This window comes from Harpia harpyja, chromosome 23 (genome assembly GCF_026419915.1).
Source record: "Harpia harpyja isolate bHarHar1 chromosome 23, bHarHar1 primary haplotype, whole genome shotgun sequence".
Lineage (NCBI taxonomy): Eukaryota > Metazoa > Chordata > Aves > Accipitriformes > Accipitridae > Harpia > Harpia harpyja.
Genome location: NC_068962.1, coordinates 11,492,456 through 11,519,340, shown reverse-complemented (window position 1 = coordinate 11,519,340; position 26,885 = coordinate 11,492,456). Strand labels below are relative to the sequence as shown.

The 26,885-nt window shown below is 39.2% G+C and overlaps 1 protein-coding gene across 3 annotated transcripts in view; it reads right to left on the bottom strand.

Moving 5' to 3' along the window:
- PAWR (pro-apoptotic WT1 regulator) overlaps window positions 1-26,879 on the bottom strand; it is an 83,946-nt gene extending 57,067 nt beyond the window's left edge. Inside the window, exons 1-2 of one of the 3 annotated variants that reach the window (XM_052774674.1) lie at window positions 26,858-26,879; window positions 25,800-26,477 (exon numbers count right to left, since the gene is read on the bottom strand). In XM_052774674.1, coding sequence (XP_052630634.1) covers window positions 25,800-26,321 — 522 coding nt within the window. In that variant the 5' untranslated portion in view covers window positions 26,322-26,477; window positions 26,858-26,879. Of the gene's footprint in view, window positions 1-25,799; window positions 26,484-26,648; window positions 26,688-26,857 lie in introns of those variants that run through there. The other 2 variants (XM_052774676.1, XM_052774675.1) reach the window with 2 other exon arrangements.
- Between the last annotated feature and the right edge of the window lie 6 nt (window positions 26,880-26,885).

Sequence of the window (26,885 nt, the reverse complement as noted above, 5' to 3'; positions counted from 1 at the left end):
AACCACATTAAACCTGTTTGTACTTCTCAAAACTACTACAGAATCTAACTTTGTAAAATCCTATGATATTTGAAGTTGAAGCTGCTAGTTTTAAACTGACATTTGAAAAGATAATTTTACGTTGAGGACTGGAATTGTACATCTCTATTTCAAATGCAATTCCTGATTTTTTTTAATAGGATTTGAGACATGCTTGTCTTAAAATAATTTATTTGTTCACTCCAATCTGATTTTTCCCCTCAGCCTATCAGTAGGGCATCAGAATAAAAACAGGCCTTAACATAAAAAAGAAACTTAAAACAGTCTCATTAAATCACATCATCTCAGCATTCAGTTCCCATCTTCTAGGGATTCTTCATATACATGATAATTAGTTTCCTGAAAGGCTAAGGCTTAAATGTCATTTCTTTGTGGTGTAAATTCTAAGTATTCAAAGTAAATAAATTAGTGATACTCTTTTATTGCTTAAAGCAATGCAGAAGCTTGAAGCAATCATACAACTGGCAAAAATTAGGAGTTCCCAAAAAAGGAAGTAAAACTTCATTCTTCACATTCCAGTAGACTTAAAAAGGGCTCCATTAACACTAACGGGGAAAGGGCCAGTGACCTAGAACTTTACTCGTGGTCCGAAACTATTAATGAAGTCTGAGGAATAAAGAGTAATGGGTATTCAAAATCCAACTCCTGTGATGCAGCAGGAGAATGAATAAGCTGTGCTCTAATTTACTCTGACGTGCAGCACATCATGGCTGCAGCAGCAGTATGTTAGAACAGACCATCTTTCAGGAGTCACATTCTTGGGAAATGGCCGATTCCTGGGGATTCTCACACAGCCTTTAGTTTAACAGCAAAATAGTTTAAAAAAAAAAATAAATAGATCAAACAACTTTTCTTACACAGAAGTCAAAGAAAGAAAAAGAGTTGGGGGGGGGGGGGGGGAGAACATCTTATTTAGCCTTATGTGAGAAGGAGACCATAAAATCAAATGGATTTTATGAATACTTTAGCATTATTATTGAACACTATTGAGCCTTCTCCCATCCGCAGATTTTACATTATGGATGTCACATTTACTCACTACTGGAAGACAGAGCCAATCTGAGTATGTCCCTTGAGAAACTCCCTCAAACTGTCAAAGAAAAAGACTTTGGGGCATCTCAGTTGCCACCTCTTGTTACCTAGCTAGCACATGCTTTACTGATAAGTAAAAATAGAACACTGACAAGTATTAGGATGACAAAATTACTTTGAACTTCCCCCAAATTCTTTTTGGGCTCCACAACTAGACCAAGCACTTTATTCACGAACAAGCCATTCCACACCATTCTGATTAACAAAGCAAGTACAGATTTCATTTTTGTATTGCCAAAGTATAAGTTTAATATCAGCATGACTAAAGAGTCAAATCAAAATCAAAGGATGGACCTTACTTTCAACCCAGGAACAAAGAACTTCGCCACCAGAAACCACATATTTGAAGATTCATAGTGTCCATTAAGCAAAGCTAAAAAAAAAAAAAAAAAATAATTTCTTTGGACACACAGTTTAGAATTTGGCTTTCTGAAAGGAAACCAAGGAAATAAAACACCATTCTTGAAAACAACAAGCTAAGTGATGCTTCACAAACAGTAGCATCATTCAACTTCCAAAACCCTCCTGTAAAAAAAAAAAAAACAAAACCAAAAAAAAAACCAAACCACCACACACTATGCGGTCCGTTCTATTCTAAACATTTCTTAAAACTTTTAAGAAAGAACATATACTCTTCTTAAAATACTGGAGTAAGTATTTTTTCTTATCAGCACAAAGGCAGCAAATAACTTTTATCAAAATAAACACTACCAGAATGATTAAGATATTGGGATGGACTTGAAAAGTTATGATATTTTTCTACTGGTCAGAATAAACATTTGATGTTGTTTTCACATTCAAATTTAAACCTCAACTATCTATAACTGGAGAACAGATACATTTGTATGTGCGTTCCATAACTTACCAAGATTATGAGTCTCCTAGATGGCTCCTGCAAGCAATAGCAGAATTCTTTAAAATACTAGAAATACATGAATACATATCTATCCAAATAAACACTGACTATTTTTGTTACTAGAAATACTTTTGGTTCTGTTAGCAATTAAAATGCTTCAGTTTAAAGAATGAGGAACAACCTAAAAAAATATTTCCTACTTAGAATTACTGTATTGGACATATCCTTTCTGGATCCATCTTGATTCCATCATTGAAAGAACAGTTGAGTTAGTTAAGCTCCTTAGGCCCCTGAAACATCTGGAAAGAAAAGGATCTGAGAAAAATGTAAACTTTAACTGGCTTCTGAGAAAGAATTATCTGTGTCTCAATGTAGTTTTCATCGTTTCTTTCGCCTTAAAAATAGCCCGAACGGCACTCTCTCTGATACGCTTCTGATGACCAGAAACTCCAGTAAGGAGAACCAGCAAAAAAGAAACTTCTCAGATATGCTTCTGCTCACCAACAACAAGGGCAAGGAGAACCCAAAAAAATAATAAACAATGCCTTATACTCCCCTTACTTGTATTAAAACATGATTAAAGTACAAAATCAGAGTCATTTCTGAAATGAGGGAACCAAGTAAACAGGAGGAAAAGAAACTATAGAGGGTCTAGAGCAAGAGCACATAAAGCAGGGCTTGTTTAGTCTGCTGAAGAGGAAGTCAAGGAGCAATTTAATAGCAACCTAGAACTATTTGAAGGTTGGTTACAAAGATGACGGAGACAGGCTCCTCTCAGAAGCAGCAGATGACATACCAAAGTGTACAAAATGCATCAACTGGACACTAGGCACATTTCAGCGAGAGGGCAGCACAGCACTGGGTCAGGCTACTCAGAGAGACAGTGGAACCTCCATCCCTAAGAGGTTTTCAAGCTTCGGCAAGACAAAGCCATGGCTGACCTGATCAAGGGCTGCCAAAAGTACTGCTCTAAGACTTCCAAAGGCCCCCTTCAACCAACATTTCTGTGCGTTTACAGAACCAGTGAGGTGGTTCGACTTCTTTTTCATGCCCTGTCCCCCACTCCCCCCCAAACTGGAAATCTCAGGATCCACTTGGCTTTTATTTTACTTACATTTGAGCAACAGCTGAGATTAATACTTCCCTTCCTAAGATGATTCAGGCAAAACGTTCTGTGATTCAAAGCTCTGTGCAAAAAAGGATTCAGGCACAAATCCAAAGATGCATCCAAAAAAACATGCAGAAGCAAACAATTTGGGGAAAAAAAAAATCCAAGCAAACGAGCAATCAGATGCATTTGTTAAGAAGAATGTGTAGAGAAGTTCTCCTAAAATATGCAAAGGAAAAGCTTTTAAAAGCCAAAGTTTCTGGTTTTGAAACAGCCAACTGAGATCCTATTATTCATTAGGAGAATGGAGAAAGAGTGACTGTTTAAAATGCACACTGATAGATGTATACTTCTTCCTGTAACATTTGCATAATAGGTTACCCACCTCCAAGAAGTGAGCTGCCCTATCCAAAGGTTTCTTTACCGCTTTACTGTTCCAACTCTTTCTCTACTGGCTACATACATAATATACATATATATATATATACAGTCAAGTCACAACTCGTATCACACCCCATGACAAAGACCGTATATTGAGCAAAGAGTTCTGAATGCACCAAATCCAATGAAGGTCAGGTTCCAATGGATTTGTGATCTGATGGTTCACTTCAATCAAAGTTGAGAAACTCAGAAATCTCTCTCCTTTGCATGAATTATTTTCTGCTGTGTTCTGGCAATGCATTCACTTTCATTACATTTCCTTCTGTTGCATATTAATTGACTCTCTTCTTTTATTGGCCTTCCATTATGGAATATGTAAGAGCTTTATTACTACTGAGAGAGGCAACTTTCTCAGATTTAAGGAAAAAAGAAATCGGACTCATGGGTTAAAAGCTGTAGAGGAAAAACAACCACAAAAGATTACTTTTACCACTACTTTCCCAATAAAGAAAGTTATCAACCCATATACAGGGCAGCCCTGCTCATCTTCTAAAGATAAAGAGACAATATGCATGCTTTTCACAGATAACTCTACAGATCCTATTCCATTGCATACAGCTGCATGATCTTAGTGAGAAGCCACAGAACACACGAGTGCAGGCTTTAGCTATTCATTTTGCATGGCACTGAAATAAGTCCAATGAAGGCCATTTGAAAAGGTATACTGGATGTAGGAGTCCAATTGTCTTTCCAGTACACATGAATAAGACCTAGCTCCGTAACTGAACAACCTACGGGAATAATGACTTCACACTCATTTTTCCCTCTGATTTTGAAAGGCTGCTTTCCTAGGTTCCCAAGCAGGACTTCTGAGGAAAGGTGATACAAATAAAGATAATACAAATATGACTTCTACAAAATTTCATAAACTGGATTTGTCTACAAAACATAGGTTATTGAAGTCCAAAAGGTACCTACCAGCATTAAACTAACTTATTTTTCACAATGATTTGGTGTACAACAAGGCACATTAGGCCAACTGTATTTTCACTATAAAGTAACTTCTTGTCCTGGTTTTGGGTGGGAAACCACACCACTTCTCAAGATTTTCCCAAATGTCCCACTTAGACAGGAACAGGCTGTTTGATGAAAACAAATAAACCTGCAGTCAGTAACTACAGTAAGCAGTGGGTGTACTGACAAAGGCAGATCTATGCCAGAAATTAACTGACAGTAAGTATTTTACCAAAATTAGGAACCAAAGACAAAAATAATGAAAATCTTTGGCCAAATCATAGCAGCACAAAATAAAGTCGGTAAGGCCTGTCTTGGGAATAAAGGCTGCCTTCAAACTAAGCTCAAGTAAAAAAGCACACAGCTCAGTGTATTTTAATTTTATTTGGTTCTCAAAACAAACTGCACTTAACATTCCTAGTAGACATTAACATCTGGAAGTAACACACGCATTTTCTGTTACAGTACTCTACTAGCAGGTACAGCACTGTGATTTCCAGTATGTAGGCTTCACAACACCTTTCCCCCTTGCTATTTACTATCAAGGGATGACTATCAAGGGACTTTCTATGGGGACTAACTAGGCAGCTGCCAAATGGCTGAAACGAGTAAATGGCCGGTGACAATTCCTTCTGCCTCATTACAAGCACATTGAAGTATCTTGTAGCATGAACTAAACCTTAAAAAAAAAAAAAAAGTAAAATTAAAAAAAAGTCTCCACTTTGCTTCCTAGTTCTCTTTCCAAATACTTTAAGAGTTGAGTGGGAATTGTTCCTTCTTGTTATCTTTTGTCCAGGTTTTGGTGCTGCTGTTGACGACATACCAACAACGAAAGTCACTCCAACAGAGAAGCAAGTTTAAATGTAACATGACTGCATGGACTGAAACCCTGACAAGTTCTTGTTGGATCAGCTGACAGCAGCAGTAGACATCTAGCCATAGTTCAGCAAGAACTGACCCAGCCGTAGTGCTGAGCTGGACATCTTCAAACCCAATATTCCCTAAAAATCAAAGGATTCAATCCAACTGCTGCGTATAAAACTTTCTGACCAATAGATGAAATCTTTAGAGGACAGGATTATGTTCTGAACAATAAAAAGAGCCTTCTGGAGATAAACGGCTTTTTATAAAGCTCTTAGAAATAAATCCACCTTTCAAGGATGGTTCCATCTTTTGAAGAGGATTGGTCTTGAAAGTAAAAAGCACTCATCTATAAACTCATTAAAATTATAAGCAGCAAATGCATTTAAGCAGAAAATAAGCACATTCTTGAAAAGCTTCCCAATTAAAAAAAAAAAAACAAACACTAAACATCCATGATTACACTTCCACCTATTTATATTGCAGACTTCCAAAGGTGTTAAAACATTTGAGGAAAAATAAGAGCAACAAAAAAACCCAAACAACAGCAAATGCTTATTTTGTTCAAAACCAAACCATTTCACAACTAATAAACTGATTTTTAATTTAAAAGCAAAATCCATGCACACTTTTTCCATCCCAACACTACCAGTTCTGTGATCCCTTGTAACACGTTGTCTGTTCTGGGTGAAGTGTATTTAAATACCTCCAAAATATCCCCCTCCCTCTTGCCACATTCCCTTCTCCCCCCCTCACATTTTCAACTAATACTTTGACATTACTGGCCTCACTAAACTCAATCCCACAAATTCCTGACATTCATGTCTTCTTAATCTGAAACGTAACTTGAGGAGGTGGTTAACATTTGACCTTTGCTCTACCTCAGACATACCTGGAGACAAAAAAAAAAAAAGTCCAAGGCATGCAATATGCATTCACAGTCTGAGAGGATGTTTTATTTTAAAGGTCCCAGCACAGAGTTTTTCAAAAAAACAACCCATTAAAACTTCAAAAGGTTAATTTAATAAAAATTCCCCTACAAGCATAGTTTTGCATAAACATTGCAAATTCATACTAAGAATGATGATCTAAAGCAATAAATAAGAAATAAATCCCTAGAAGCATACACCCAAGAGTCATGGTGAATTTAAGAATAAAATGGCTACCATACTAATGAAAACAGTCTCATTTATTTGAATTGGATACTACGGCAGAGAATGAACAACTACAAATCATACATTCATTACAGCAGTAGACACAGTACCTAACAGGCTATTAAAAAAAAATTAGAAACAAATTACTAAGACAAATGGAGGCTCAAGTTAGGAGACAAATCGGAAATAAAAAAGCAAGCTACTTCTGCAAAATAAGAAAATCTAGCTATCTACTTGCTCTAAACCAAGCCAAGCAAGGACTCAAATACAGTTCCCTCTGCCCTTTTCTTTCCCCTTTAAGAAATAAGTTTTAAAACTGAATCTTAAAGATTATTCTAGCTTTTTATCCACCCTCCTACCTTCCTTCATTACACACACACAAAAAGAATAGGGACTTTAGAAGCTTGCTAGCTGCACTTCAAATGGGTTACTCTCTTCGTTCCCCTCAGTAAGTGGGGTTTTTTGTTGTTGTTCTATTTTGGGAAAAAGATTTACTACAAATTAAATCCTGTCAATGATCAATGAGAAATTTTGTACTGATATCACATATTTTAACCTCAAATGAACTTGTTCGGGCATATAGGCTTCACATCCTTTCTCCTCTTAATTACTAGTGCATACTACTGCTGGCAGTGCCAGAATTTTGAGGGAAGAAAGAAAAGAAAGGGTTGGAATACCAGGGATGAACATGATTGTTTAATGAGCCAGTGTCTCTTTGCTAGGAGATAGTCCCCATTTGCTGTTATCTCTGTCGGCTTCAGGCATTTTGTTTGCCATACAGTTAAGGCATGACTGCACATGCCATTTTGAGATTGTTCTTGTTAAATAAAACCTGCAGCTACAACTGATTAAGGGAATGTCCTCTTACAGACATGATGTATGACACCAAAAATTTTTATCAAGTACTTAAAGTAAAAAGTGAAAAATAAGGTGAATAATTTTCTTTTGTTTTCAATAAATTTTCACTTTCACTTACAATTGCACTTTTCAAATCAACCTCTACCAGCAGCTGCTGACTCATGAAAACACTGACTAGAAAATTTGTAATTTTCTCAGAGCAAAATATTTTAAGGTACACATTTCCATAATTACAAGCCAAGTAAACTGTAAAAACTTTGTTTTCAAACAAGCTTCCTCTGTATGTAAAAAAAGGAGCAGACAGAACATATTATTTGAAGTCTTCTTTGGAAGGGCTGCCTATCACACAGAAAACATGCCCTTCCTTGTACCTGTAGCTGACTCAAAGCCCAGGCCCTCCAAATCAAATCAGCTGCACTTATTTTGGTTCAAGCCTAGATGCAGGGCTGATTTCAGGTCAGGTGGCTATCTCCACGCACAAACATCTGCGACCTACCACTGAATTCTTTAAGTTTCTTTGCCTGGACAGGCTGCTTCCCGCCTCACCCAGTCCACTCTTGCACATCCCGTTCAGCACATTCGGTTCCCCACGCCAGTACCATTCCCTCTAAGCTCACTTCTTACACCCCGTCATCTATGAAGTTCATAGCATGCTGGCTTACAAAGAGTTTGTGCACATGAAGGGAGCTAGAAAACTATGGTCCAGGCTAAATTCCTGATATAAGGCAGCATCTTTTATAAACATCCTTGATGGCAACCTCTTTACAGCGGTACACAAGCTCCCACTTCTATGCAATTTCTATAGCCCTGTCCTGATGTAAAATTAGCCTTTCCTTCAGCATCATCCAAATGAAATCGAACAACCAACAGGTATTTTGAGCTTTGATCAACTAAAAGATCCCAGTATGACATCTGAGTACTGATTTTAATTTAAAGAGGAGAAGCGGCAGTCTTTCCTATGAATGCAAGGCTAATGAGCAAATGCATTTCATTATTCCCTTGTCAGATACTCCTCTCATATTTCATTAGTCTGTCTGCTTTTGTGTTGGTAACTAAAAACTACCTTTTTTTTAAGAATATTTTTATAATGTTAATGTTCGAAGTTTATTATTTTAATACTAGTATCAGCAACATCTAAGCTGCACTTAGAAACACATGAAAAATATTTTCATTTATTTCTCAGGCTTTTCTTTAAACGCAAATCCTAATGGTAAAAAAGTGTAGTCCCCCTACCCCACTATACTGTGATATTTTAGGGGATTCATTGATTATTTATTAGTGCAGCTTCCTCATAAAACAGTGTCCAAGTGGAAGAACCATCCCTGCACAAGAGAGAGAAAAATCTGAGTTCTGAAAGTTGGATAAAAGCAGATAATGGAAAAAACTCCACTTAGAACTGTGGAAAAATACGTTACAGGCCCTACTTCCCTTTTGCTAATCAGTAACTTTTGATATTGACAAAATACTAGTCCAACAACAGATCCTGGTTCATAAGGTCCCTCTGAACTTCAGCCGGAGTCCTGCTATGCAAAACCAATGATTCTGGCAAACCAACTGAAAAAAAGCCTCTTTGGCTTTTGTTTCAGATTGAGATCACTACACTAAACTATTAATTACATAAATACTACCAGTTCAATTTCTCAGATCCATGGGGGAATAAAGAGGTGTAAATTGTACATTCTAAATACTGGCTCATATAAACGTGACCAAGGTAATTTTCACATTTTAGCTTGGATTCATATACATTTATATGAACTAAAGTTTTGGTCACCTGTGTTTTAAGAATGCCTGTAACATGCTTTCCATTTCAGAACCTATAATTAAAAAACACTGTACACACAACTTGACTGGAACACACTTTTCTTTCTCCTTTCTCAAACTCAAATTATGCCCCTCTACTTTCTCTTTGCCACATGCTCACCTCTGTTTTTCCAGTACAAGTTTTGTCTGACACATACTCATTTTGGAAGTGTTTTGGAATATTAAGGGAGAATCCAGTTATCTAGTCATTGCAGTTTTAAAGCAGTTAATGCTTACAGCAACCCAGCCTGGTTGTTTTCCAGGATTCTTCCAAAAAGTTTATCTCAGTCTCAGAATTATGAAGAAACCCCAAAGGCTCTATAAACGCAACCCCATATGCAAGTATGAGCGCTAGATACATCATGCATTCAACAGACAAAAAAGAGCAAAAGAAAATGAAGATAAAACAACAGATGACACAAAAGAAGATCATATAGGAAACATTACCAAAAACTAAGTTTTCTTCATGTTAGGTTATTGACTGAAGTTCTGATGTTCTAGCAGCAAAGGGAATTTATTCTGTTCTAAAATTCCATTTCTTCACTTTAGTTACTATGGTAAATAAAGTATAATTATCAGTGATGGCAGTAATGAAGCTGAAGACTTGAGCTTGGGCACTTGAACATTTAGTAGCTTTTAGTTTGCTTGTTAATAAAACCTATTACAACTGAGTATGACATTACTCAGATAAATAATCCATCCTTATACCTCTGTTTAGTGAGCTGCTTATTATTTATCCTGTTCATCAACTCTCTACAGATAGTGCGACCTGTAGCCCTAACCAAGAAGAAAATCCACAAAACTCTCTTCTAAATGATGTCTATAGTTAGCTATCATTCCTTATCATCTGCTTTTTTAAATATCACAACATTTGTGATCTTTGTCAAAGTTCTGTAACATATTAAGGGATAGCCACATCTTGAATTTATCCTCCAGTTTAGCCTTTTTTGTTATTTATTACAACTCCAGTAAATCTTTTTTTTTTTTTAATTAAAAAAAACTAAACACATTTAAAGAAGATTTTTACAAGCGTATTTTAAAGGGACAGGAACACATTTTCAGATACATCTTTACCATTCCATTCTGCCAAAGTGGTACAAAAGCTATTCTTTGTAATATCACCACTTCCAAATTAAGGTCTGTGACACACAGACCTCAGGCACACAAATCAATGTAAAATCTGCACTGATTTAAAAACATGGCTGTACTTATGCAACGTAGTGGCAAGTCCACTAAACACTCTTGGAAGTGGGAACCAACACTGACATTCAAAGGTGTGAGAGTCAGCTTGAACATCACCCCATCACATTTGCATACCCACACTTCCCGGTACCTCTAGATGGAGCTAGGTTAGGTCAGCATGATTTATTAACTGCAGGTTCAGCAGTGCACAAGCACCATCATGGTGCTCCCAGATTGACCCCAGTGGGATCTCAAAGCAGAACAACAATTCTCAACCTAAACCAGTAAGCTGTACAGCTTATAAAAAGCTGTAGGGATGTCTACACTCATCATAATGGAATAAATGATTACTGATAGCTTACAATGTAGAGAATTCAGGCTTCAGATCTCCATTTCCAGTCTCTCTGAGCCAGCTAGCAGTAAGTGCTGAAAGCTTTAGAACATGAACACGTGAACAACCTGCAAATCTTTCTAAATAAACAGAACACAAAAAAATTTATGAGGAATCAAAAAGGGAAGCAGAATGGTAGCTGGGAATATTTCACGCGTGCATAAATACATTAATATACCCATTTCTAATTTCTTGATTTGATTCTCAAACATTCTTGCATCTTATAAAAAATGTAACATGCTATGAGAAGTGGTTTCTAGTGTTGAGCTGCTTAGCAACACCTGCGTTCAAATAGCCTCCGGGTAAGTTTGACAAAAACTGATCTGACATCTGATGAGCTCAATTTTTTTTTTTAATTGAAAGAAGCAGCAAACCCACAAAATGGGATTATATTAAAACGCCCATTTATGTTTTACAGTAAAGACGACTGTCAGATAATGGGATGCTCCTCTGTTTCTGCCTCAGGCTAAAAATAACTCCTACATTTTGCTGTAAAAGTCAACTGCCTGAGGTGTCTTTATTTCATGCAAGATAATTACGATGCACATCATCTTCAACAGCATACGAGATATCTTTATGTGCACTCACTGTGCAACTTTTCTTAATTATTAGTTTATTTTCCTTTTCACAAAGCATTACATTTAGGGTTTCTATGTCTTTCTAGCCATAGGAGTTCACTAAGAAGTATTAAGGACTCTGTCCTTTTTCAATTTTTTTTGATTACTAACAAATCAGAAGAGTAGAGAAATAGGCTGAACAGGAAATTCTTTCACAGATGTGTTAGGACCAACTAAACTCTAGCTATGCCATTATTCAGAAATGTCTGAATGCAGGCCCCTAAATATTTGTTTGTCAAGTGCAGGCCCCTAATTTAATTGTTAAGTATGCTCAAAGTGCCCAATACCAATATACTTCACTGGAATGCTTTATTAAAGTAATTAGCACACCAAATATATGCTACTTACTTAAACATTTAGATGTAGATTTCCAAATCTGAGAAAATTATCACATTTCTGAGTTTACTAGAGTATTTAATACCTTTGTGAAAGAAATGTGACTTCTTTGTGAAAGAAGTGCTTCATTAACGTAACAACCTTATAGTCAGACTTCCAGGAACGCTTTGCCATTGCCCACTGTACTACAAACTTCCCTAACACCCAGTTCTGTAACATCCTTTAGAGTACGATTGCATGCTCCTCCTGTCTCATTTTTTTTCTCCCCAAAGCAGAAGCCTACAATTTGGTATGCTCAAGTGTCATGAACAAAAATGAGAAATCTGTAAACTAATAATGTAAGCCCCAAACATATCCTTTAACCGCTTCTCAGCATACTATAGCAGAAATGAACATAATTTAAAAAAAAAAAAAAAGTTTTTTGGCATCAGTTACTAATGTGGAGCCTCTCAGTTCACCACATCTTCACCTTTTTTTCTTAAAGGACAAACCCAAAGGACTGCTCTCCAAAATTTTCTCTGTACATTCAGTTTTTAAATCATCCAGCATGTCTCAGCATTTTATAGATGTTTGCAGCTTTTGTCTAATTCAAATGACAGCAACGTACAATCATCCTTTGAGGCACAACATTATGCACACAAAAAACTAAATCTTTGATCTTCGAGTTAGTACATTAAATTAAATAGCACTTTTTCACATAAGGATCTGAGAGCTTTTATAGGAAGGAAAAAAATGGTAACACTAAACACGGCTATGTAACAGACAGAAGTTAAGCACTCATTTCGTACAGTTCTAGAACACAATTTGCTGCAGGACCAAGCACTTCCAGGTTCCACTCCACCTCCCACATTGCAAAATACCCAGATCTTTACTCAAAACAGACTTCACAGAAAACTTTCAATATAAGTACATAAGAAGTTACATGACTATTTACATAAAAGCCTACAATACTCCAGGAAAAAAAGAGAAAGATAAGCTGACTTTTTGTTCTGGAGGCAACTCTAGTAGCTACCAGCTTCAGGAAAAACTACAAATCATTAAATGGTACCTCTGAAAAGATAACAGTTACATAAACCAGCATGAAGAACAGAACAGACATGCAAGGAATTTTCCCGGGGTTCCAGGTTACATGTGCTGAAATTGCGTTTTTACATTCTAAAGAATGAGTGCCATATAACATAGTATGAGGAGAGCTAATCGGTTAACTAAGGTATTAGTAGGGTATTGCTAAGTACTGTTGTCTGACCAGTGATCAGTATGACTTCTGATATTTGGCTTGTTGAAAACATGAAGATTGAAGTCATGATACTATTTCAGATTGGATTTAGTCTACAAAAATTCATGAGCCACATCAGCACAACTAAAATATATACTCTACACCTCAATTTCTAATTAACAGTCTGGGACACAGACGACAAGCATAGCTGCTGCCAAAACTAAGGCTAATAAGGCACTGGCATAGTTCTAGCTTGGCAAAGGATTGCTTAATTGATCAATAATAATAATAATGAATAATTCCTAGTTTAACATGCAAACACATAAAAGTGGTTTTATGGAAAAAAATTGAGATTATACTTAAATCATTGACTAGTCTGTTCATTGCACCTCGTAAGAATTATTCATATCAAATTAGTTCTAAGAGCTCTGAGAGCAGACTAAGAGTTCTTAGAGCTCTTTCTAAATGGCTATCACAGTATATTGTTGTTTTAAGAGCTTTTTTTGAACTTAGGTTTGTTTAATAATCTGCTTCAGGGTACCAGAACATTAATTAGCTCCTAAACTTTGCAGTAAAGGTCATCTTTCATAAGCTTAAAAGACCTTGAAGAATATATTTATATTTTAAATTCAGGAAAACAACATATCAAATTGAAAAGCTTCATAGTCCTAGCCAGAAAAACAAATGTTCTTTTTTTTTTTTTTTTTTTAAAAAAAAAGGGGGGAAGGGAGGGAAGAAAAGCTGTTTTGTAAAAAAAAAAAAAAAAAAAAAAAATAATTTAGCCTAACAGTTTTCTGCTCTTTTATTTTAAAAAAAGACATTAGTATGCAAATATGTACCTAAACACTGAAGAGGATGAAAAAAAACCCCAAACCTGCAAATAACTCACTCTCATTTGCTACCATCTAATTTAGCATTCAGTATTAAAAACTTCTCTACCCTTTCCAATTATAAAAGATGTAGGTCAGCTTAATTTCCTTTAGTGCTGCTGGCTTGAGAGAGGAGGTAAGACAAGACAAAAAAGCACTATGTTAACAATTAAGAAACTATTTTAAATCAATGACCCATTCAAGAATGAATATTGCATTTGTTTATTTTGCCACCACTTCAATCATTAGGAGCTAGCTTCTTATGTAGCCTTTATCCACATACAGTTCATAAACACAGGAGCCGCAGCCTCTACACTTTGGAATTTCTACATACAAGCAAAAAATTTCAACAGCTATCAGCAACGCTCAAGTAATTTTCCCCCTTCTCTCCCCAGAACAAAATATAGAAATGAAAAGATAAAATATACAAGAAAAACAAATGTCAACATTTTTAACCTCAAGCCAACTGTTTATCTGGTAGGGCCTGGATACTTCTAGATGTTATAGCACACAGGTTTCTTATCTGAATTACTAAACGAGTAGGAGATTGGCTTTTGGTAACTAAAGAGGACATTACAGAAGAGCAGGTTTTATGACATAACTTGCTGTTTTGTACTGAACAACCACATGTGGTTGGTCAGATAATAAGATATTCACGTTTCCACTGTAAAGGTCTTTAACAAGATACTTATTTCAGAAGTCTGCCCTTATTACAAATTCTGATAAACTAAAAGGAGCTGGTTAGTGAGGTCACCTGAACTTGGCCGCACAAGGACTTGTATGATGAGGATCCAGAACTTCTCGTTCAAAGTGGTACAACAGTCAGGGCCTGTATGTCAAACAAAACAGAAGAGCACACAAAAAATTTCTAAACCTATCTGGATGAATAACCTACTTCCAAAAGCAAAAGTCTACAAGGGAGCATGTGGTGGATGTGAACAGATCAGCAAAAACACCCTCATCTTCAGGTATGGCTCCACAGTGGCTTAAGCCAAGGTTTACATCAGGTGAACCATCTTCCTCAACAGCTGAGCCACAAAAATCTGAAAGTTCAAGTGCTTGCACAGAATGAGGAAAAGTACTACAGCCACCCCTACGACAGCCTTGCTCTAGAGTAACTAGTGAACAGGGATCATGACATGAGGCTAACAGATACCACGTTGGGTTTTTGGAAGGAAGAGGAGGAAATAATAATCATAATAAGGTGGCTCATCATATATAAGGGTTCTTACAAATGTGGACCTCATTGCCCAATGATTTTTTTGTAAACTAACAGTTTCCACAGGTTCAAGGGGAGACTGAACAAGTACTCGGCAGATAGGAATTAAAATGAATTTATCTATTTAGTAACCTTCATCTGATGCTGCAAGCCTTCAAGATGAAAACTGCCAAGAGGCTAGAAAACTAATCCACAGGAAATACCTGATAAGACTTCTACATTCTTTTTCCTTGCTATGTATCTGTTATCCTTAGTCAGACCCACTATAATCAGTCTTATTTTCTTACAGTGTACAGAGAGGAAAAATTCAGCTAGAGCTTTACAAAGCAATTAAATGCACCTTGTGTGCATACAGTGGGAAGAGATTGGTCCAGATGACAGCAGGTTTCAATTGAAATTCCATGTTCCTACAAACATTAAACTGCATATTGCATGGAAAATAATTCACAAAATACGTACCAGTAACTACAGCAGACAAGCAGGACATGCACAGGTTCCCTTTGACCCATCAAAAGAATTAGTAAGGTCAGAAAGTGCTGAGAGGAAGAACAGTGAAAGGGGAAATCCCAATTGCTGCTTGCTTGGCTTCTGCCTACCACTCTCGTCTCTGGTCATTGATGTATTTGGTTTACACACCATATATACAGACAAACAGCAGTTACTCCACAACACTTTTTCCACATCCAAGTGCTGTATGCATTCTGCCCAGCTATCCTGCCTCTGTGCCTCAAATCTCATTATAGCACCTCTTCTTTCTGCTAAATAAAGCATGCCTAGGTTGTTGCTCTGCCAAAAACCAAAACTATCTTTTTTCCAGTTGTCCCAGGCAGCCATCAAGTACAGAGCTAGGCTCTTTGTAGCAGTGCATGGCAGGAGACAACAGATGTAAATTTAGTAAATTTAAAGGAGAGAGGTTCTGACCAAAAGGGAAAACACTTTCATCGTAAGGACAGTCAAGCACTGGAAGGGTTGCCCAAAGAGGCTGTGTCGTCTTCACCCTTGGAGGTTTTCAAGACCTGACTGGGTAAAGCCTTGAGCAACCAGGTTGGATTAAAGACCTCCTGAGGTTCCTTCCAACCTTAATTTCACTTAGATTCAACGTCTACACACAGAAAGCACTCAGTGCTGCCCCAGACCATGCTTCTACAAGTCTTTCACCTACTAAAAAGTCTCTGACTTAGAGGTTCAAACTATTAGCTACCTACATAGGCTTTAGATCATTAACAACAAGATAGCATTAATTTTCTTGAAGTACTGCGTAACACACTGTCCGAAGCCCGTGCCTAGCACATATTTTTGTTTCATATTTTTGTTTAAAGGTGGATGAGAGTTGAGAGTTAAGATGGGTAAAATTTGCAGTCAACAGTGTTATTTTTTTTCTCTGAGGGTTTTTTGTTTGTTTGGTATATTTTGTTTTGTTTTTTAAGCTTACCTTCACCCAGGATGATGTTCTCATATTAGGCACCAATCCTGGCTACATCTAAGATGACATATTATTACATGGTAAGACTATATGAGAGAGCTGAATATGACATTTGCAGACCTGGAATAACAGACTTAAATGTTCCATCCAGTCCTTCCTAGCAACATGCAAGCAGATCTAATGCAGTAAAATCCTGAAATAAAACATCAGGGTTGTGGTTTTTGTTTTAATTTCCCATGACCTTGTAAAGCACGGGAAATAGTCATCCACCTACGGTCTTCCAATTGGAAAGTCTTTAAATACACAACTTCAACTTAAAAAGTAGCAGAGAAAAACATACATGAGTTTGCGTATATGTAATGAATATAAACCAGATAAAGATAGTTTTAAGAAATCAGTACAAACTTGTGTGGAACTGAACACTTAACAGTGACCTTTCCAAAACTCCCCTGGACACTTTGAACTACAGGAGGATTTAGAAAACAACTATGCTCCAGAGATGCAATGAAGAAAGAAGTATGAGAAGTTCACGCCAATAAATATTTTGCTTATCAATTCATACTATGATATTTAATTTAGAGTTGGGGTGGGATTTGTTTTAACCTTTCCTGTGAAAAAAGGAATCTATTTCCCACCAGCTCTCACTGGAATATACAGAAACTAAATTTTGACACAGGATCTTTTTTTTTTTTTTTTTTTTTTTCCCAAGTGGCACAGAAAGATCTGCTTAAACTCAGTTGCCATCAGAGATGCATGAATATTCAAGCTGCATAAAGCAAAACTGAAATAAGGGTAAGGTGTAGTCAATGGACGGTTTTTAGGAGGATGGTTTCTTCCTTCTCTCACACAGGAGGTGGAGAGTTATTTGTTTTGGGAGGTTTTATGGGTTTGGTTTTGGGGGTTTTTTTTAGCTTGGTTCTTTTGAAAGTAACACATCTGGGATACAGTACATTCAAAGCACAAACAGGCTGCTGTAAAGTTATAATGCAAGTCTGGAGACATTATCAAATAATTCACAAGGCTGGTGGTTTACGAACAACTGCAGAAATCAATCCATTTGTGGTTTTTACTCTCCTGTACCCTCAGAGAAAGTTACATCTGTGGAACTCAGTGGAGAAGGGTTGTATTTTTTACTTTTTTCCATGTTTTTTAATTAATAATTTCTGAAAGTAGGTCTCAAATAAAAAAAATTGCTATAAAGACATAAATCACAACTAAATCACATACCCCAGTCTAGACAGAAACGTCTCAATCTTTTAATAAAAATGCTCTCCTCTCCCTTCTTTGAGGGAGTATTCTTCAGCCTACTGAACGTACAGCAGAAAAATAAAAAAAGAATTATAGACTAATTTACTTTTAGCTTTGGAAATTAAGAACTCAAGTCAGCAGTTTCACTAGAAATAGTCAAACAGAAGTCAAAATGAGGAAGTCTAAAATGCATGCAGTCTATAATTTGTTCCTTCTAGTACAGAAATAAACACAAAAGACTAATTTTATCTTAAAACATATTTTGTATTACATTATTTATTCCAATCATCTCCTTCCTATTGTGTTCAATAAATGAGTCTCTCAGTAATTAGTTCTGAATATTCACGTTTGGGATGAATCAGCATCCCCAAATTCACGAAGGCATTTGGAAGTCATGACAATTCCAAACGCTGAGGTTTTAGAAGCAGCAGCTTTGGAGTGCTCCTCCATTTATCCTTGCATTTTTTTCAACCTTCAGACTTTAATCTTTATTTCCTCCACAGCTATGAATATATCAGAACTTACTTTTGAAAACACTGTTACAAATACCCGAGACTGCTATTTAATCCCATTACCTTCAGAAGACAGTTCTAAGTAAGTGTTACAAGAGATGAGACAGCAAAGGTGGATCCAGCTGGAGAATGAAACCAAAGCACCACTCATTATTCATCATTCAGGGTAGTTTTGTTTATAATATTATAAAGTTTTAGGGGGTTGTAATATTGTTTAAATATTAAATATCAAAATACCACAAGTTTTCCACAGAAAAGCTATTTTAGTATTACTCTTCCAAAGTATTAATAGCTTCACCTACCTGAAACAACACAACAGAGCAACAAGATGGACTGACCTCTTGCTGTCTTTCAAACTACTTATTCTTTTGTCCTGCTGCCTTGGAAAAAGCAAAAGTTTTCCAGCACTTCCACTACCAAAAAGGAACTAGAAAACCCTAAACAACTTCTCTCACATAGACAACTTTAACAATTCAGCTGTATTACTGTACACAGCTCTCATATTAGGGTTTTCTGCACCAGCAATTCCAGAAACTTTGAAAGTTTCCTTCAAGGGTGAAGAAGGGCCTTTGCCTTGGTCTCCCTGCAGTATCCTTAAAGCCAGAGTTGTTAAATATGGCCCACAGAAGCGTACTATCAGGTGGTGGAATACTGGCTGCATCTTCAGGCTCAAAAGGTTGAAACCATTATAAACTTCCACTGGCAGCCAGGTAAGCGGCATCCCTCAGGGGCTGGCATTAGTGCCAATAATGTGCAACACCTTCATTAACAACCTGAACAATGGGATGGAAGGTACTCTAAGCAAGTTTCTGGCTGACACCAAACTGGTAGGGACTGGTTAAGAGGCTGGAAGGCAGAGCTGCTATTTATACCAGCCTCAACAGGCTCAATATATTCAAAACTTTACTAGGCAAGACCCTAAGCAACCTGATCAAAACTGGCCCCAGTTTGAGCAGGAGATCAGACCAGACAATTTTTTCAGAGTTCCCTTCCAATCTGTATTACTGTTACTATTCTGTGCCTGTTAGAGTGTAATGTATTATACACCAATGCTGAAAAATCTTTAGTACCCACCTTTAAACACATGATCAGACCCAAGGCAGGTTGTCCATACCTGTCTCTTGTGATGAAGCTTCAGCTACAGTATAACCTCACAATATTATTATTCATGTTTAGGATATGAGTTTAAATCTCTTGAAATTACCTTGAGTTATTATTTTCACATTTGCATGCCCGAGACACTAGGTTCAAATAGCCAAAGCAGAAGTTTCTTTTTGGTTTGTAGGAAACCATCAGTCCATCATTTAAGAAAAGCATTTCGAATTTGAGGATCAGACTAAGGCATTTTTAAAGAACAACAACAATTAAATATTTTCAGAGCAATTACCTTTTACAGCGATGCTACATACAAATTTCGGAAAAAATTGTCAGGTAAGTCATTTTTAGCAATACTTAGCGGTGTGTTCACTTCAGCGAAGTAACTTGTCATATCAACACTTCCCTCCCCATGCTTTTCAATGAGACTGAAGTCACCTCAATTCCACTGGAAAGCAAGATGCTTCATATGTTTATTTCAGTGTAAAAGTAAACAAATGTACAGCTGACAGGCTGTTTCTGCTCCTTACCCTACAATATTTTTTCTTCTAGATTATCTTGTCTTTTAAGTAGGCTTTAGGAACAATCAACAACGGGACAGTGTTTCAGTCTTAAGTACTAGAGAAGTAGCCTAGAAAGTACACACACACAAAAAAAATTATCTTCAGCCAACCAACATCTACATTTATTTAGGGTTATTGGCTACATGACAGACTGGCAAGAAAAGGCAGTAACTGGCAAGGCTGAACATTAACAAGCTTTCAACCACCAATTACAACCTAAACTAAATACTTCGCTTACTTGCTCTAGAATTCAGTACTCAACATGAGAGGAAATATTTTACTTACATTGCATTTATTTTCCACCTACTAACTGTATCATTTCAGATGATTCACCCCAAAAACAGGAGTGAAAAGAACCAACCATACAATAATGTTTTCCAATTATACCTAACTATTAAAAGATCATTTTAAAAACCAACCTTCCCAAAATTTCACTTAGATATAAATGCAAAGTCAAAAGAATTAGAGGGGAAATTAATGGCTTCTGATACTTTTCCATCACAGTCCTTCCCATTCCAGTAGGAACGGGTGCTGAAATTAAAAAGAACTAAGTACGTAAAAGAATCGGTACTTTCTGGTAGAGTCCTGTGAATTCCAGCTGTAGGTACTGGTCTACAATCTGCTTCTCTATGAAAACAGTCTTATTAAATTCAACAAGAAGTTATCCATATCACCTCTTTAAGAGAAATTACATGACTTCCATGTATCTTTTCCTCTGGAAAACTACTGCACTGCCCAGCCTTATTGCAAAACAGCATTATCATAGAGCATAGAGACCCCAGGTTTGGAAGGTCCACATGCAATTATTTAGAAGGTGCTACACGAATTTGGAATTGAGGACTTTCCAGACTTCTAAGTTCATTACGTGATTTATTTGACCAAATAACTTCCCTTACCTAGCTAAGTGTCAGGATATTAAAGCATACTCTTAAACAAAACAAGCCAAAAAAAAAAGGGGGGGGGGGGGAGGATATAAGCTTACCACATACTAAAAAAAGACAGAAAGAAAAGAAAAAAAGAATATGCCCTTTGAACAGGTACTGCCCAGGGGATTGGTTAAAATCAGAATTCACAAAGGCTTCAACAGCAAAACAGACTGGATGTAAACAATCTCAACACAATCCTTTTATCGGAATCTGAAAAGGCTTGTATTACTTCTTTCACCCCGCCACATCTAAAGAAGAACCACAAATGAAACCATAATAAAATGAATGCATTCACTAGACAAAGCAAGCAGGAGGATGGCCTAACATATCATGAATGGTCACCCAGGTCAAATAAACATATTTCAGACTTCCGCCATAACACTAATACCTCTGCATGGATGGTAAGGGTATCAGTGGCCAGAAATGGGGGGGGGGGGGGCTCCAGTACTTCGAACACACACTCTTTTTCCCCCAACATATGCACAAAGCAAGTATGCTGTTTTACAAGAAAATGCACAGAGATGTTAGACAATGCAAAGACACTACCTCATTAATATGCAGAGATGGCTAGAATGGCTCTTTCATTTAACTTAATCCTTAGGTAGAGAATCACTAAGAAATATACTGCTGAAGGCAATCTTCTGGTCAAAAGAGTGCAACCACTAGTACAGGATTCCACTCCTCTCTCTAGTTTCCAGCCATTCACAGAAGGGTTTCAATTCCTTTACAATGTACCCAGTAATTGCTATGCTTGACACATTTGGCATTTAAATTTTCCTGAAGTTTTTTTCCAACTGGAACACAGCAACTTTCTGTCAGTCTACACAACTCAGGACGCTGGACTACTCTAGTAGCAGGAACTCCTTCTTTCCCCACAGAAAATGCTCCTTGCTCTCTGCTTACTTACAACGCTGGCGTTTGGTGTGACACCTACCAAGCACAACATATGCAGCGCCTTCTGAAGAGGCAGGCAGACTCCTGGCAGCAAGCCAACAGTGTAGTTTCAAGAAGTCATACCCTTATTGCTGTTAATAAGAAGGTAAGAGATGAACATGGACTGGCTAAACATCCTATGCAGATTCCACATTTGACTCACTTCTACCTACTTTTACTCTATTGGTATCTCCAGTATTTCCCACAAAGTATTTTCCCTCCCAACAGCTCAGGAGGCTGTTGTATCTCAAATCTGGCAGCTTCACGTGCAAAATACACAGATCCAAGTTCTTTACACCTTTTTAAATCATTCATCACCCTGTTATTAACAGAAGAACACTTCTGAATTTAGATGACTTCCATCTGGTTAGGTGAAAATGTAAACTTTGTCTATAAGCACACATTAAATAAAAGCCAGCTATCTAACTGTCCTTCCTAGACAGACCAAGATTTTGATTGTATATACACCTTTTTTTTTAAAAAGGTAACTACAAAAATAGTTGTTATTCTCCTGGTTGGGGTTCAGGAAAAAAAAAAAAACAACTTACCCACACAGCTATGCCAGCAGAATCCTCCAGTGTAAACAGTTACAAAAGTAAAGCTGCACTTTCACCAGTGCAGCTTGTTTTGCTTGGAGCAGGACAGAAGAATTACTACAACAATACAAAACATAACTCTCATCCTATATGTGGGTACCTCACAAAGCACTGTCAGTGTAGCATAACAGGAACTCTATGTGTTTCTTGGATAGATACTAGCACAGCTGTAAATGAGAAAAACGTTACAAGTAAACTTAACACGTGCATCAAGTGAATACCTACAAGCTGAGAAACACTTTCTAACACAGCTAAAAATAGTTATAAAGCTTAATATTTAGAAAAGGAAACTTACATAGTAATGAGAATTACATACAATTTAGTTACCTTTCACAACCTGAAGAACTGCTACGAGGCAACAAAACCCAAATCCCACAGCACTTAATATTCAGAGTGAAATCAACTTTCAAGATTCAACAAGCTATCAAGAAACTACTTTACAACCACTGAAAGGGAAAAAAGCTGCAAGTATTTCAAAGCCATTTTCAAAAGCCACCATTATTTAGATAAGCACTAGTGCTGAGAAGATAAAAATCCGGCCTTTACTTCTATCACAACGGCCTCTAAATACAAAGTGTCGCCACTACTCCCAACCTGTCACCATCTGTTTTCACAGCTTCCCCTATGGTTTCTGTCCTCACTGACTTCAATACAAAATACATTTAAGACACAGAACTGTTTAAGACCTAGCTCTGTTACCTTCCTATTGAACAGGAGAGAAATTAATCATTAATGAATAACAATCTGCTAACATTTTTCATGCCTATTTCAAGATAATTGAGACAACACAAACTTTTACTTTCCTTATTCCACCACCTTTCATACCATTAAATTTTCCAGCTGCATTGCAACTGAAATTAGATCCTACTTCTTTGGGGTAAAAACTGTTTTTGTATTCTGTTTTGAGCAGAGAAGCTTGTAGGCACTATGTATCTTCTGTGAGTGCATTTTGTCAACAGTTACCCTTTTTCAGAGTATCAGAATCTCCTCTTATCATCCTTCTCCACCACAGTGGCATGCTGATCATAAAAGGGAGTTTAGCATAAAATGGCTACTCCATTCTAGAGAAAGGCCATTTTCTTGAAAAATAAGACAATGAAACACCCAGTAGAGCTCTAAAAGAACACCTCCTGAAAAGTAATTTTAAAACATACACCACGCAGAGCTACGAGTGCTAAGTGGTTAAATTCAGTGTGTACTGCTACCAAGTCACTATGTACAGCATGGTAAAGCTATGCCTAGCATCTAATGAGAAAGAGAGCAAGAAACTGGAGTGTTGTAGCTTATTCCAACAAGTCATCATCCACATCGCGGCCTTCTTTTGTCAGAGAACTTCAGCTGACCACGTTGAATCAGTGCTTTAAAGTATTTTCTCATGAATAAATAGATATACGAAAGACAGTACAAGTAAATACATTGCAAAACATTCATTGGTAAGTAGTTACCTACATTTGACGCTGGAGACAGTTTTTGAAGCTGTCCACCATAAGGAATGATCTAGTGTTCCCTAGTTAAATAATTCTTCAGAGTGCATGTGGTAACAATTAAAACCATTTAAAATACCGCAAAGAGATAGCTTTGCTTAAGTATATGCCAGTCAAAAATGCAACACTTACTACTAGCAAGTTTCCCCAGTAATACCTTGTACAACAGCCATCTACATTATTAAAATTTGACCCCAAAATTGTGATGGAATGCTCAATCGCTAGTTACAGAAGTAATTAGTATAAAGATACAAGAAGTTTCCAAAAAGTGCCAACACATGGTGACAGGCAGCAAAGTTATTAGGCCCTCACAAATACGAGAACGGGCAAGAACTTGCTTCTCAATGCCTAAATATGTTGTTAACCTTAATAAATAAACCACTCTTAACAATGCAGCGGAAACTACAGTAGCAAATTCACACATAAGATTCTAATGGCTGCTGAGCAAGGAATGTATTTTCCTGGAAAGCAAAGCGTATTTTGAGCAATACTTAAACAAAACAAACAAACAAAAACCCCAACCACCACCAAACCCACCAAACTAGCAAACCCCAAACCACACCACCCAAAAACTACCATAGGAACACTAGTTCAGAAAACTCATTCGAAGAACTAGGACACGAGTCTCAAAGCGTGAAAAGAAACCCACCAGCCAAAACCAAACAAAAAGACCATGACTGTGGACGGGGTACACAGCAGAGGCCCCCAAAATATGATGTTGTACAATGCTTGCTGCAAGGCACAAAACCATTATTAACTGGGCTAGGTCTAGTTTACTTAGGGAAGTAAAGATACAGCATTTTAAGAGTTCCTACAGAAGCACAGGGGTCAGGTATTTAGGAGACTTTGTGTAAAACAAACAAACCACAGTCTAGGAAGCTTGCACACTCCAAGGGCAGAGAATTAAAGAACTCACTTGCATTCCTCACTTTCCGAAGCAAGAATATTGAAGACTTATGCCAAAACACTTCACCTCAAACTGAAGGCTATGCAAGTAATTATTCTGAAAAACACACAATTATAAAAATTTCTACTGTTCCTAAAACTCATTCCTCAGCTTCTCTCATGAAAGTGTCTGCTGTGAAAGTGCCCAGGATTCACAAAAAAAGGATTAGTGACTTCAGGTATGGAGAACATGATTTCATCTTCTCCTGCCGCTTCAGAAACAAAGATCTTGCTTTTTAGAGTTATTTAATAATCTATAATGTTAACCAAAAGAAGAGCTGCAAGTTTTTTCAACAGTGATGGTGGTCATCCTATTAGTGCAAAACTGCAGACTAAAATCCAGCTTTGTTCAGTTTCCTGTGGCCTTTCTTATTACGTGCAAAAAAAGCTGAAGACTTAGTTATCATTCTTCTGAATTCCTCTAGGAGTATTATAAATCAATGCCAGATTTTTATACTAGTAGCAAACCACAGAGGACAGTGGTGTTGGCCGATAAAAATATCTTCCTCTGCCTTCAAAAAAATGCTCTTTAAACCACTACATTTTTTCCAGTGCAGGAAATTCTTTTGGGTTCCAAACTGAGTAATATTTACACCTGAACATCCATTCAGAGCCGATAAATCAAGCTTCCTTTCATTACTATTGTTCTGACCGTACTTTAACAGGCAGGTGTCTCGGTTGGGTCTTCCAAAAGCCCTAGAACTTACCGTCTGCCAACAAGAGGACATTCAAAAAGCGTCGTGGGCCGTGACAGGTCTAATTTATTTAGATTAAACGGCACCTCGTCCGTCGGGATGCCGCATCCTAACGACCACAGCGTACCCCTCCGACCGCGTGCAGGCCTTCACGCTGCTTCACGCGGCGCGGGGAGAAACCTTCACCGCCGCAGCCGGCCCACGCGAGAAGCCCGGGCGTGGGCGAGGAGCGCTCAGCAGAACAGCACCGGTGCGCAGGGCCCCGCGGGACGACCACCCTCACCCCCCCACCCCGCGCCGGGCGCTCCCCGGCGGCGGCTCAGCTGCGGCGGCGGCCGCCCCCCTTCCCTTCCCGTTGCGCTCCGTTCCGTTCCCCGCGGGCTCACCTCAGCGGCCGGGATGTTCACCACACCTGTCGACCTCCTCTTCTCCCTCAGCTTCCTCTTCTCGATCTGCCCCTTCCCCTTCCTGGCGCTGGGGCCCGAGCTCTTTCCCTTGGCGGCCAGCTTCTCCTCGCCCTCGGGGGAGCCCGGCGCGGCAGAGGCGGCGGCGGCGGGAGGGGGCTTGGCGGCAGGCTCTGCCCCGCGGCCCCCGGCGAGGGCCGGCGGCGGCGGCGGCTCCTTGCCGGGGGCGGCTCGGCCCAAGGCGGCGGCGGCGAGGCTGACGCAGTTGACGGCCCCGCCGGCGGGGGGCGCCGGGCGGTCCGGGGGGGCGGCCGGGCCGCCGGGGGGCAGGTTGTTGTTCAGCTCGGCGGAGCAGGCGCCCCCCGCGGGCCGGGGCTCCCCCCCGGCGGCCGCCCCCGGGGCCGTTGGCGCCTGCTTCGCCCGCATCTTCTCCCGCTTGGCTTTCCACTCCTCCAGAAAGTCCGTGGTGCTGCCCCCGGCGCTGCGGTAGCCGCCGGTCGCCATGTTCCCGGCGGGCTGGACGGCGAGAGCGTCCCACCAGCACCTCTGCCGCCGCCCGCCCTGAGGCGGCTCTGCCGCCGCCCGGAGAGGAGAGGTCCCGGCGGGGCGGGCGGGAGAGAGACGGGGGCGGGGAGAGAGACTCGGAGAAGCGCAAACACCCTGGAGAGAAACAAAAGGGGGGGACGTGAACCGTCCCGCAGCGCTGCCCGCCCGCGTCCCGCCGCCTCCCCGGGAAGCCCCCGGGTTCGGGTCTCCATCAGCGCCCGGCGGGATCCCGCCGCTCGGACCGCGCAGCCCGGCCCCGGCTCAGCCCGCCGGGGCTCCCCTCACCCCTCGGCGCGGGGCCGCCCGGAGGTGCCCGCCTCCCCCGCTCGCCGCCGCCGCCCCGACGCCCGCCCGCCGCGGCCACGACGCCCGCGAAGCGCCGTCCCTCGCCCCCCGCGGCAGGAGCGTCTGCCGTTCTCCCCCCTCCGACGCCCGCTTGCCTGCCGGGGGACCGTGTTCCCGCGCGGGGCGGAGCGGAGGCGGCCGGAGCTCACCTCCCGCCCGGCGGGGCCGCGGCTCGGG